The 12,504-nt window shown below is 27.5% G+C and overlaps 2 protein-coding genes across 5 annotated transcripts; one reads left to right on the forward strand and one right to left on the reverse strand.

Annotated features, from left to right (window-relative positions):
- The first annotated feature begins 84 nt into the window (after window positions 1–84).
- LOC145976307 (uncharacterized) lies at window positions 85–5,957 on the forward strand. Of its 3 annotated transcripts, XM_083107388.1 has the most exons (5): window positions 85–288; window positions 534–615; window positions 758–1,016; window positions 1,246–1,450; window positions 4,075–4,202. In XM_083107388.1, the coding sequence occupies exons 1-4, from the start codon at window positions 113–115 to the stop codon at window positions 1,437–1,439; spliced, it is 711 nt and encodes a 236-aa protein (XP_082963514.1). In that variant the 5' UTR covers window positions 85–112; the 3' UTR covers window positions 1,440–1,450; window positions 4,075–4,202. The 3 variants fall into 3 exon arrangements, with proteins under 3 accessions (XP_082963514.1, XP_082963548.1, XP_082963593.1); XM_083107422.1 differs by lacking the exon at window positions 85–288 and having other exon boundaries at window positions 523–615; XM_083107467.1 differs by lacking the exons at window positions 85–288; window positions 534–615; window positions 758–1,016; window positions 1,246–1,450 and adding exons at window positions 3,857–3,988; window positions 5,485–5,957 and having other exon boundaries at window positions 4,075–4,251.
- On the reverse strand, window positions 5,911–7,165 carry Blos4 (biogenesis of lysosome-related organelles complex 1 subunit 4). 2 transcript variants are annotated; one of them, XM_083107657.1, is made up of 5 exons: window positions 7,111–7,153; window positions 6,825–6,886; window positions 6,674–6,745; window positions 6,378–6,599; window positions 5,911–6,205 (listed from the first exon to the last, which is right to left on the reverse strand). In XM_083107657.1, the coding sequence occupies exons 3-5, from the start codon at window positions 6,743–6,745 to the stop codon at window positions 6,113–6,115; spliced, it is 387 nt and encodes a 128-aa protein (XP_082963783.1). In that variant the 5' UTR covers window positions 6,825–6,886; window positions 7,111–7,153; the 3' UTR covers window positions 5,911–6,112. The 2 variants fall into 2 exon arrangements, with proteins under 2 accessions (XP_082963783.1, XP_082963712.1); XM_083107586.1 differs by having other exon boundaries at window positions 6,825–7,165.
- Between the last annotated feature and the right edge of the window lie 5,339 nt (window positions 7,166–12,504).

The raw sequence follows: 12,504 nt of genomic DNA on the forward strand, positions 1-12,504 counted from the left end.
AATATTTTATTTCAAATATTCATATTGTGAATTTAGGCAAAATTGTTATCGATTCTTATATATATGTGTTCACACACACACACACATACATAATTGTGCGAGAATTCAAAATATGATACGCAAATATTTTTTATTTACATTAATATTACTGTGTAATATTTATTTCGGATGCGTCATTTATGAAGTATACAGATTTTCAAAACTCTATATCGTAAAAACAGTTGCGATTAACTCACCGAAAAAGAACGTAATCTTATCAGTTACTGATTTGAATAATGAATCTCAAAGGTAAAATTGCGAGGTTATACGTCATTAAAAAGCTATTATCCGTACATATTACGATATGCAAAGCATATTGTAATAAACTTGTAAATTCTTCACCCTTTCATGGATGATTGCAAGAAATGAACATCTTGTCGTTTTGCATACCGCAGAAATCAATTTCTCGGTTGCGTCATAAAAGAGAAATAAATATTCTCACCTCACTAGAATACTTGTCAATATGATTTATTCAATAGTTCGATGTGTTTCAGCAATAAACGGAGTTGCTATTTTGACATTTATTCGCGATTATGTCGGCGTCCCATCCGATTTACGGCAAATAACTCTGAGCAGGTTTGCGAAATAGGAATGAGTGCAAATTTATGCGAATTTTAATCTAATATTTCAATTTTAAGAAAGAGATTTCGATTTCTATATTTACATTTTACATCGCATATGTATATTTTTCATTTTTATCTAATGTCTCATTCTTTAGATAAAAATTGAAAAGTTACCGGAACAATATCATTGCAAAAATACAAGGAGAAATTCGCGTCTATGTTCTCGCACGAATACTAATGGAATGTACCAGCGAAAGTTACTCGGTTACGAGCGAAATTTTTATGCACGGCCCACGAGACATCATAAATCTAACGAGTTGCAACGAGAAATTATCGCGGCAAAAGGATTGCGATTAACGGAGAGAAAGCGCGATATTGCAAGGGACATCGAACCGACCAATAATAAAGATAAGGGTGAGATGGGACACTTTGATTTAAGCGATAACATATTCTCGAAAAAAAAATAAAGTAAAGTCGAAAATGAGAGGGAAGAAATTTATTTTTGCGAAGTTGAATTTTTGAAATTTATATAACTTCAGAAGCTGAATTCCGATCGATTCACATTTTAATTCATTGTTTACATAAGATCGGAGTAAGGTAATCTGAAAAACGACAAACTCTATTTTTTTCTCATTTGTTGTAGACTCGGAAGCATGGGACAATTGGAGTAATTGGAGTGCGTGCAGCGTGACTTGCGGACAAGGACGACAAGTTCGTTGGCGTCATTGTTTGTCTGAATATTGCATCAAAGGTCTCAAGAAGGCTCAATTGAAAAGTTGTCGTCTCAAGGATTGCGGTACTAAAAGTTTTTTTGGCTGGCTCGGAATAAAACCTTGATCTGTATGAAGGTGAATAATAATTTACCCAACATATATTATACAAAAATTATATTAATGATCTTAAAAATGTTATGTACAGATAAAAAATCCTCATAAGTTTATAAAAATCCTCATAAGTTATAAGCTAATCTCGTGTTGTTGCTAATCTGTAGATATTTTTTAGATAATGATATTTTCAATTATTTTTCAAAAATTTTTCAAAAATTGCATTTATTGACAATCGGAATTAAAATATTTATTTATAAAGCAAAATTGAAAGGTATATTACAGGGTGTTCGGAAATTCAATCGACAAATTTTCAGAGATTGTCGGGGGCACTATAAGAATCATTTTTTGCAAATGAACCTGGGGTCGGAAACGTGTCATTACATCGCTACGGAGTGTTCGAAAGAGTCGGGACCTCGAAATATCACAAAAAATAGAAGTTTTACAAAAAATTGTTTCAAACACAAGTTGTAGGGTGTAAAAAGGTTTATTTACTGGCGTCATGTGTTTGACCTTGGATGGCGTCGCCACGATAAGGCCACCTTGAATTTTTGAAGGGCTACAAGAATATGCAATAAAAAGTGGAGGGTTCCATTTCAAAAATTCAAGGTGGCCTTATCGTGACCTTGGCGACGCCATCTAAGGTCAAACACATGGCGCCAGTAAATAGACCTTTTTACACCCTACAACTTTTGTTTGAAACTATTTTTTGTAAAACTTTTATTTTTTGTGATATTTCGAGGTCCCGACTCTTTCGAACACTCCGTATGCCGTAGCGATGTAATGACACATTTCCGACCCCAGGTTCATTTGCAAAAAATGATTCTTATGGTACCCCCGACAATCTCTGAAAATTTGTCGATTGAATTTCCGAACACCCTGTATATACACTCACCCGCAAAAAAAAACGGGCCACTAAATTTTAACACAATTTTTTCACATTTTTAAATAGCGATAAATCAGCAAAAAATCATCGTATCGAGATGAAATGAAGCTCAAATTAAAGCTTGAACATTTCTCTTCAAAACCAAGAAAACCAAATTTGAATTACAAAAAATTTTTTATAAAATGGCGAACGTTGAAGATAGCCTTCGGAAAATGGGAAACAAATTTTTTTTTAAACTGTTGCGTTGCTCAGGAGAATCTACACGCTAATACACAAATGTATTAGTTTTAAAGCTCATTTATTTCCTAATCCAACAAATCCATATTTTGAACAATTTTCTACGACCTTTTTTAATAAAGTTATACCGTTTTGAAGAAAATGTTGCAAAATGGGCCTTTTCACCGCAACGCTTTGCAAGAGGAATCGAACAATTTAAAACAGGAAGAAATTTGATTAACAGTATGCTCCAACAAATCGAAGAATTGATAAATGCGAAAGGAGGCAATACGCATCATTAAACAGCCCGTTTTTTTTACACACAAACACACGCACGCACGCACACACACACGCGACACGCACACAGATACACACACACACACACACATAAATGAGCTTCAAAACTCATACATTTGTGTATTAGCGTGTAGATTCTCCTGAGCAACGCAACAGTTGAAAAAAAAAATTTGTTTTCCATTTTTCGAAGGTTATCTTCAACGTCCGCCATTTTATAAAACATTTTTTATAATTCAAATTTGATTTTCTTGGTTTTAAGAGAAATGTTCAAGCTTTAATTTGAGCTTTGTTTCATCTCGATACGGTGATTATTTGCTGATTTATCGCTATTTGAAAATGTGAAAAAATTGTGTTAGTGTCACCGTTTTTTTTGCAGGTGAGTGTATATATATATATATATATATATATATATATATATATATATATACAGAGTGTCCCTGAGCATGTGCTCACGCACTTGTGAAGAAGTAGAGCGCAGTAAATTAAATAAAGAAATCCTATTCCATGTAACGATTTTTGTAATAATTGACAGAGGCACTTTCAGAAAAAACGTTTGATACAAAAGTTTCTTATTTTTTCACGTACAATTCGAATCTGTAATAAAAAGTACCATATTCCCCTAAAAAAATTTAACTTCCGATCCGGATGGCGTATTTCCGGTCGGAATCAAAAGTTGAAAATATCACCATTTCTTTATTTAATTTACTGCGCTCTACCTCCTCACAAGTGCGTGAGCACATGCTTAGGGACACCCTGTATATATATATATATATATATATATTTTTTTTTTTGGTATGTGTTTAGTATACCTGATATATATTTATGAAAAATTGGAATATTATATTATATACATATATATTTAAATAGATTAATAAGATATTGAGGAAGAGAGAGAAAGAATTATAATTTTATAACAACAGTATATATTTAATAACATAACAATTCTCTCTCTCTCTCTCTCTCTCTCTCTCTCTCTCTCTTTCTCTCGATGGCTTTTTATTCGTTGAAAACTTCAGATTATTATGTATGGATTAAATAAAATAATATGAAGCAAACTTTGATATAACACAATAAAATTGATTACATGAATACAAAAAGTTACATTAATATGAATAGAATTCGATTAATTTCAACTCATTTTATTATATTTTTACTTTTTATGGGTAACACACTGCTGAGATATATTTATATCTCGAAAACACATCTTATTGTCATTCTTTTATAATGAAATTATATTTTTTTTTTTTAGTGTTCAAGGAAGTCACTTTGGAAATTGGCAAAATATCATCGAATATTAATCCTCCCTTAGAAAGTAATATCAAAAATAAACTGGAAATGAAATTGAGACTTCGACATAATAATTATAATATAAATCACAATATCAAGGACGAAGATAACGACATTCCAAAACAGATAAAACGAGCAGGTAAATAATATCAGTTGCATAAAATTGTATATGTACATCGATAGGAAAAAATATAATTAATAAATGTATAATATATATATAATTATAAAAATAAGGGGTTATATATATCTCGTAGGAAATGTTTATATAACTGGAGTAAATTATTATTTATCTGTAAATATATTTATCAACAAAAATTTTATATTATATATATATATATATATATATATATATATATATATTTCTCTCTAATAGACAGATTTAAATAGTCCATACAATTTCCACTTTTAACTATATGTACTATATGTACAATATTTTATCGAAACGCTAATATTTTACCCCTTGATATTTGCTGTAATTATATAATATCAAACGAAAACTTCAAAAGCTTAACGAATGAGCATGATTAATTATTAATATGCGACAGATTGTAATGTTTAGTATGATTATAATTATGTTGCAACATGCGTGCAACACGAGAGATAGTAAATAAATAAGAATTAATAAGCATGAGAAGAGACAAAGTACCGCAAGTTGTATATGCTTAATGATCATAGCTTTCTCCAAGACCGGTTCGAGATTTACCTTCTCACAAAACCGATCATCGAAATGTATATAAACATTTGGGCTGGTTGGAAATTTGTGATCTGCTTGGCTATAATGTTTTTTCCTTTCTGCAATTTTTATGAATAGATTCTTGCTGATATTAACTGCAAAAGTTCTTTTCGTGACTTTTCGTATAATTTTTTCTTTTCTTTTTTTTATTTATTTTCATTCAAGGAGGCAATATTTTATTATAACGTCTAGATGATAAAATTTGATTTGACCTATATTGAAGCATAACCAGTGAAAGGAAGTTTCATATAACAACCATAAAGTTTGAGTGGTGAACGTAAATTCGATAGGAAGCGTTTGGTTGAAATGTTTTCTTTTAATTTTTAACCAAGCCCTCCCATTGGAGAACAAACGAGTGAAAGTTATCGCCATGCATGAACAACATGTAATGGAAACTTCCATACACTGTTCACAGTTGAAATATTGTAAAAAAATATGGTTTTTTATAAATTAAAAACTGTATAATAATTTTTCTTGATAATATTTCGTACACAAACAAAATTTTCATAAACTTTTTATTAATTTATAACTTATATCTATATATAAAAAGATATTTCATTAATCTTTATTTAGTCATTAAAATTTGATTGAGTTACATATTGTATAAATGAAATCATAAGTGAAAAATTATGTCGACAGGAAAAAACGACAGAGAACCAAAAATATGGGATCAATGGGGCAATTGGTCCACATGCAGCGTCACTTGTGGAATAGGAAAAATTATGAGATGGAGACATTGCATAAGTGGAAGTTGTTCTTTAGGCGAAAAGAAAGCTCAATTAAAAACTTGCACTTCCGCAGCATGTTAAAATATTTTGCATAGACACTATAGCTCTAAGGATAATAGTATATATATAACGTTATCAATAAAAACAAATATATTCTTATTTCTGAAAATTGCATGTAATATTTTATACAAGACATAACAGAATTGGGATGCACTTTTGGAAAATTTGGAAGAGAGAAATTAAATAATCTTTTTATAGCATCTCTTTACAATCTAGAAATATGAAAATTGAAATTGTATAGATGATTATATTGACGGTAAAAAACAGACACATATAAAATGTTTTCAATTAAATAGTTATTATTCCTATGACAAACAGCTAATGCATAACACAAAAATAAAAATCAAATTTATCCAAACAACTTTGTTTTACAGTTATATTTAAATATCATTAATTTACTTAAGTTTATTTTTTGAATTTAATCTGAATTATCAAATATATTATGATTCTCAAACTTTCTATTCATATGTACATGTATTTTATTCTCTTTGAAAATAGTCATCAGACCTGTAAATTACTGGTGATTTATACATTGGTGTTGTATTTGACACTACAGGTTCTTGAGTTTTCTTCTGAAATGTTAAAAATCAAATTCAAGCATTTTATTTCAAGAATTATTATATAATTTTAATATGTGAAAAAAGCATATAGTAAGTTTTATATATGTGTAAAAGGTACATAATTTTTAATTATTTAATAATTTAAAATATATTACACAAAAAATATTCTCTGAATTATACTTACAAAGAATGATAAAGGGTTTAGTATCCCAAATAATCTATCTGATACTCCTAATTCAGCTTCTGCCTTGTCTACAGCAGCTTCTAACGAACTTAAATTTATATTGGCCATTGCGACAACATGTTCCAATGCATCTATTCTTTTACAAAGACTCGTCATACCATCTTTCATGTGTTGTAATTTTGGGAGATGCTGCTGTATGCACTCTGTACTGCCATTCTCCACCTTAGAATAAGATGTTTAAAAAAATATGAATTGGAGTACCAAGTTGTTTGTATTCTATCTGAATATCTCCTAACCATTGTAACAATTGATTGAAACTCCTCTAGTCGTATCAATGTATCTTCAATGATGTCACGAAAATTTTTCATCTGCAAACCCGTATTATTTAATTAAAATAAATAATCACAAAAAATTATTTAAACAGCAAGAAACAGATGATACACTCGCCTGATTGTCCCAATCTACTTTGGCATAATTCGCATAATCTTTAACCAATTGTTCGGTCAATTCTGTCGTATGAGAAGATGACATTTTACTAATAATACGTAATTAAATACACAAAAGGTATGTATATTATAGGTTAAAAAACATGTAAGTTTAAAACGTATATATAAAACGACTTGTTATCGTATTAAAAAATATTAAACATGTCCCGGTTCTGATATATCATTCAATATAAGTAAAATATTAAATCGCGATTGCGAAGGCAATTCATTAATCTGAAAACTCGTACATATTTTCTCTTTATTGTCATCGCAGACTCAAATGTCAAACGTCATGATGCATACTGCGTGTGCGCCGTTACTAAGATTTATTACGCGCGAAATTTTAAATTTATTATATAGGCGACGAATTTACAATGCTTTGGAGCTAAAACGTGTAAATAATTAAAACGTATGTATGTGAATTAAAAACTAAATATCATTTTAGTTTATAATGATTTAACGATTTATAATAATTTATTTATACGTACGTATATGTGTATAAAAAGCTAAAAAGAGTTACCTTAGCGATTAAAATTAATATTAACTAACATCAAGTTGTGAAAATTAATAAGAAAAAATTATCTTGGTAAGTGTATTATCTAAACTTCTATGTAAAAATTAATGAAAATAAAACATGTATATCTATTAAAAATATTATATATATGTATATATAAAATTAATAAAATTCCGCTTAAATAATCCTTATCAGCATAACAAAATAAATATATTTCGAGTATAACTTTAAGAAATGTATTTGATTCGAAATACTTACTTTGAATTTCGCCTGAACGCTTAATGTTATTTAAAGAATGGTATTTCTAACATCCAATAATAATTGCTTATATTCTTACTTAAAATTATTAAATTATATTAAAAATGACAAATGTGTGTGTGTATGCGTGTGTAATTTGATATAACTTTAACCGTTAGACTATGGATGATTTATTTATGCTATAATCATAGACATAGTAAGTATAGACCGAGCATCCATTGTATAAGCGTTAAGTATACGAAAAGAAAGACAAAAGATGTAAGATGAGTTTCTTTCTCTTTTCAATGCCGGAGGAGTGGGGAGCATTTCTCCTCATCTCAATAGGGGAAATGACGAACCGGCGCGAGGAGATGAAGAGAAGTGCTCCCCACTTCTCCGACATTGAAAAGAGAAAGAAACTCATCTTACATCTTTTGTCTTTCTTTTCGTATACTTAACGCTTATACAATGGATGCTCGGTCTATACTTACTATGTCTATGGCTATAATATTGTGCATTTACTTGCAATTATGAAAAATGAGTTAGCAAACTGCGAGGAAGTATCATAGTAATTGGATTATTATGTATTGTATATTTACGCAACATAGAAATCGATGAAGATTCGAAATAGTAAAATATTAAATATTATGTATTACATCGTAAAAGAGACAAGTATATCATCAGAATATGATATAAAAGAAATTTCCTTAATTTTTTTTTATAATAATTAAAAGAGATTAAAGTTTCTTTAATCTGTTTTACTTCGATAATGTTTAATATAACAAATAATTTAAAAGATAAATAAAATTTTGCTATTTAATTATATTTTTAAATAAAAGCTATTAAAATATTTATAAATCACGCATAAATTTATATTGTAAAAAAATAAATTTATAATTGTAATAATATTCTCAATCTCTTAATTAATATTTAATAATTGTAATTATTATATTATATATATGTTGAATGTCATTTTATGTCAGCTAATATTATATAGAATTAATATAATTGCATATCATGTAAATCTTTATTCAAGCTATAAATAGAATTTATATAATTATTGTTATTTCTCCCTTTACAGTAAAAAATGACATCATTACAGTACAGTTACATTATTATTATAGTAAAAATAAATATTATCGTATAGTGAAGTATGTGCAATCATTCAAGATTATTACGTATAATTTGGATACAGTTTTAATATTATATAAAATATATTATATAAAATATTATATAAAATATTAAGACGTTAAACTATTTGGAATTAGAACGTTAAATTTATTTGGAAATTAGATAAATCCGTAATCTTTATATTGTTTGATGAAAAATACAGCGAAATATGTATCAATAAATACGTCGTATTATATTTTACGTAACAATTAAATAATTGTGCACAATTTACTACACTCTTGATAATAATCACTTCTTATTATTGTAAAAGAAAAATATAAATAATTTTGTAAGTACCATTTTTAGTTTGAAAAAGCAAATAATTATATAAGTATAATTATATAAGTTTAAAGAAATAATTATATAAGTTCCATTTTTAGTTTGAAAAAAGCAAATTTATATGATATACAGGGTGTTAAAAAAGTCTGGAAACGGTTAAATATTTCGAAAACGAAACGTTTCTGAGAAAAATGTTTCCAACCAAAATTGTAGGATTTCAAAAGATCTATTTACTGGTGCTATGAGTTTAACCTTGGGTGGCGTCGCCAAGGTCAGAGTAAGGTCACCTAGAATTTTTTAAATGGGACTCCCTATTTTTTATTACTTATTTTTATAGCTTATCTCGAGAGCTTTCCAAAACACTATAATAAAGTATTTCTTCATTGAGCAATACTGAGCTTCATTGCAATTAACAATTCCATATTTTTTCTTAAAAACAATGTGTGAAAACATATGTTTTTTCTTTACACCAATTGATTACTCTCATTATTTTGTACATAAAAGTATTAAGGTAAGATAATCGAAAAATAAATATTTTACTAGATATTTTATGGTTTATATAAAATTAAGAAATTATTTCAAGCCTCATAACTCAAAAAGTGCTCAATGAAGAAATACTTTATTATAGTGTTTTGGAAAGCTCTCGAGATAAGCTATAAGAATAAGTAATAAAAAATAGGGGGTCCCATTTAAAAAATTCTAGGTGACCTTGTTCTGACCTTGGCGACGCCACCCAAGGTTAAACTCATAGCGCCAGTAAATAGATCTTTGGAAATCCTACAACTTTGGTTCGAAACATTTTTCTCAGAAACGTTTCGTTTTCGAAATATTTGACCGTATCCAGACTTTTCTAACACCCTGTATAATAATAATAATTCTATATAATATTAGCTGACATAAAATGATATTCAACATACATAATCATTGCAATTGCAAAATATAATCTTTTACTTCTACAATATCAGCTTAAAATTGATTCTTAATTTGTGAAAAATTAAATGGTTAAATTAATATAAAAAATTATATATATATATATAATATATTATATATATATATATATATATATATATATATATATATATATATATATATATATATAAGCTTGCTTGGATCACATTCTGACAGATCGTTATTAATGTTAATATTTTAAATAAATTTTTTATATTCTACGTGCAAAAGAGGATTCTAATTTTAGAATAAATTTTTGCAGTTGCATTTTTCTTTTCAAGAAAAATTTGCAGAAGAGATTATTATTAATGTGATAACTTTACATATTCTATATAAATCAAATTTTGTTGAATTAAATTTCTTCTGAAATTGATTTATAATCTATTTGTCGCTCTTACTTCTAAATTTATATTTTTAAAATTATTTATACAAATTAATTTTTATAATCTTTTAAACTTCAATATTAATTAAATATAACAATTGAATATAAGAAATATAGTTATATAAATACTGAAATTAATTAATTTGACTATAAATTTTTATATAAATTTTTAATAACTTCTCTACAGCAAGTGTTTCTTTTTACAAACATTTAATATATGTTTAATATATGTTTAATATATTTTATTTCATTTGTGTTTTATTTACTACATATTTAAACCGATTATTTAACATGTAGATTAAATGTAGTTATAAATATAAAGTATTATAAACTTCATTATAAACTTTACACATGTTTATGTTGAATTTTTATTAACGTATTGCGTATTTACATGAAATAAACATTATGTCGAGTTTCTTTATTTACGTAAAACATTGTTTTGCTTAAACTATATTTCTTGCTAGCATATAGATGTGTTTATTATATCTTCGAATAAGAAATCAATTGCAGTAATTGCGCCATATAGCAAATTTCATTTTTAATAAATCAATTTCAGGCGAATGCGTAATTCTACATATCCTATTTTTTTATATTCTTAGCGAAGTAAATATATGAAAAAGAATAATATAACATCAAGCTTGTTAAAATTTTTAGAATATAGAGATTTTTTTTTCGCAAATATTTTCTATGTATGGCTAACGCTTGCATATTATTTAAACTATTAACAATTAAAAAATATATAATAAATATAAAAATTATTAAACAAATAATTATACAAGAATATACTATATATACAGGGTGTCGCAGACCACCCGTATCAGCCGAATATCTCAAAAACTGAGCGCGGCAGACAAAAATATTTCAGACAAAGGTTGTAAGGTGTCAAGTAACGCATTACATGGCGATATACTGATAAATAATAAGAGGAATCAATTGGTGTAAAGAAAACACATAATTGTTTCGAAAGAAAAAATATAATTTGCAATTAACAATTACATTTTTTTTTTCGAAACAATTATGTGTTTTCTTTACACCAATTGATTTCTTTCATTATTTTGTACATAAAAGTATTAAAGTAAGATAATCGAAAAATGAATATTTTACAAGATATTTTACGGTTTATGTAAAATTAAGAAATGATTTCAAGCCTCATAACTCGGAAAGTACTTAATGAAAACTAACTTAATTATAGTGTTTTGGAAAGCTCTCGAGATAAATTACAAGAATATGCAATAAAAAATTGGGGTTTCCGTTTACAGAATTCAAGGTGACCTTTACGTGACCTTGACAACACTCTTCAAGGTCATACTGATATCGCCATGTAATGCGTTACTTGAAACCTTACAACTTTTGTCTGAAATATTTTTGTCTGCCGCGCTCAGTTTTTGAGATATTCGGCTGATACGGGTGGTCTGCGACACCCTGTATAATTATAAAATATTTTATAGATTCTTTTATAGATTATATATTATAGATTACAAATACACATAAAGTATGTTACAACTATCTAAAAAAGAGTCTATAAATTTTATAAAAAATTGAATACGCCTATGTTGCAAAATATTTTTTTAATGCTATTATTTTAAATTGTGCTCTCTCTTTTTTATTTTTGAGGTACTTCTTTGTCTTAAATATCTATTTGTCTTACAGAAAAAATTTTGATTATCGAGTTTTATTAAATTCTGACAAACATTATTTTGATCATCTCACGAATGACTTTTTCTCATTTATAGCATTTTGTATGTCAATTTTATAATCCAATTAATTAAATTTACCCATCGAATTTATTCATATACAAATTCAATTTATTAATTTCTGTTTGTGCAAGGAGAGAAACAGGCGGAAAGCAAAAGATATTTTAATTACGGTGTCTATTATTTGCTTCATATGCACTCACCTGAAATTGACGTGCGTCTTTTGAATTGTTTATAAATTATTAATATGAGCATTGAAACGTTGGAGAGCAATAATTATCAGTTACTCATACATATGCATTTTCGAAATTGACGCAGCGCAATCTGTGAAAGTGCAGTTAATACTCACTTTTTTCATGTTGGCCGGTAGAATTTCTTCCCATAATTGTAAACTGTAGAACTGGATACCATATGTAGC

This window comes from Camponotus vicinus, unplaced genomic scaffold (genome assembly GCF_025532165.1).
Source record: "Camponotus vicinus isolate PSW18456_S1 unplaced genomic scaffold, iyCamVici1.0 SCAF_1, whole genome shotgun sequence".
Lineage (NCBI taxonomy): Eukaryota > Metazoa > Arthropoda > Insecta > Hymenoptera > Formicidae > Camponotus > Camponotus vicinus.

Excerpts from the sequence above, each read along its gene's own strand:
- LOC145976307 (XM_083107388.1), top strand. The coding sequence starts at position 113 with ATGATACGCAAATATTTTTTATTTACATTAATATTACTGTGTAATATT. Across the intron at positions 616-757 it reads CGGCAAATAACTCTGAGCAG|ATAAAAATTGAAAAGTTACC; the intron begins GTTTGCGAAATA and ends CTCATTCTTTAG. Across the intron at positions 1,017-1,245 it reads GACCAATAATAAAGATAAGG|ACTCGGAAGCATGGGACAAT; the intron begins GTGAGATGGGAC and ends CATTTGTTGTAG.
- Blos4 (XM_083107586.1), bottom strand. The coding sequence starts at position 6,908 with ATGTCATCTTCTCATACGACAGAATTGACCGAACAATTGGTTAAAGAT. Across the intron at positions 6,746-6,824 it reads AAGTAGATTGGGACAATCAG|ATGAAAAATTTTCGTGACAT; the intron begins GCGAGTGTATCA and ends ACGGGTTTGCAG. Across the intron at positions 6,206-6,377 it reads TAAACCCTTTATCATTCTTT|AAGAAAACTCAAGAACCTGT; the intron begins GTAAGTATAATT and ends TTAACATTTCAG.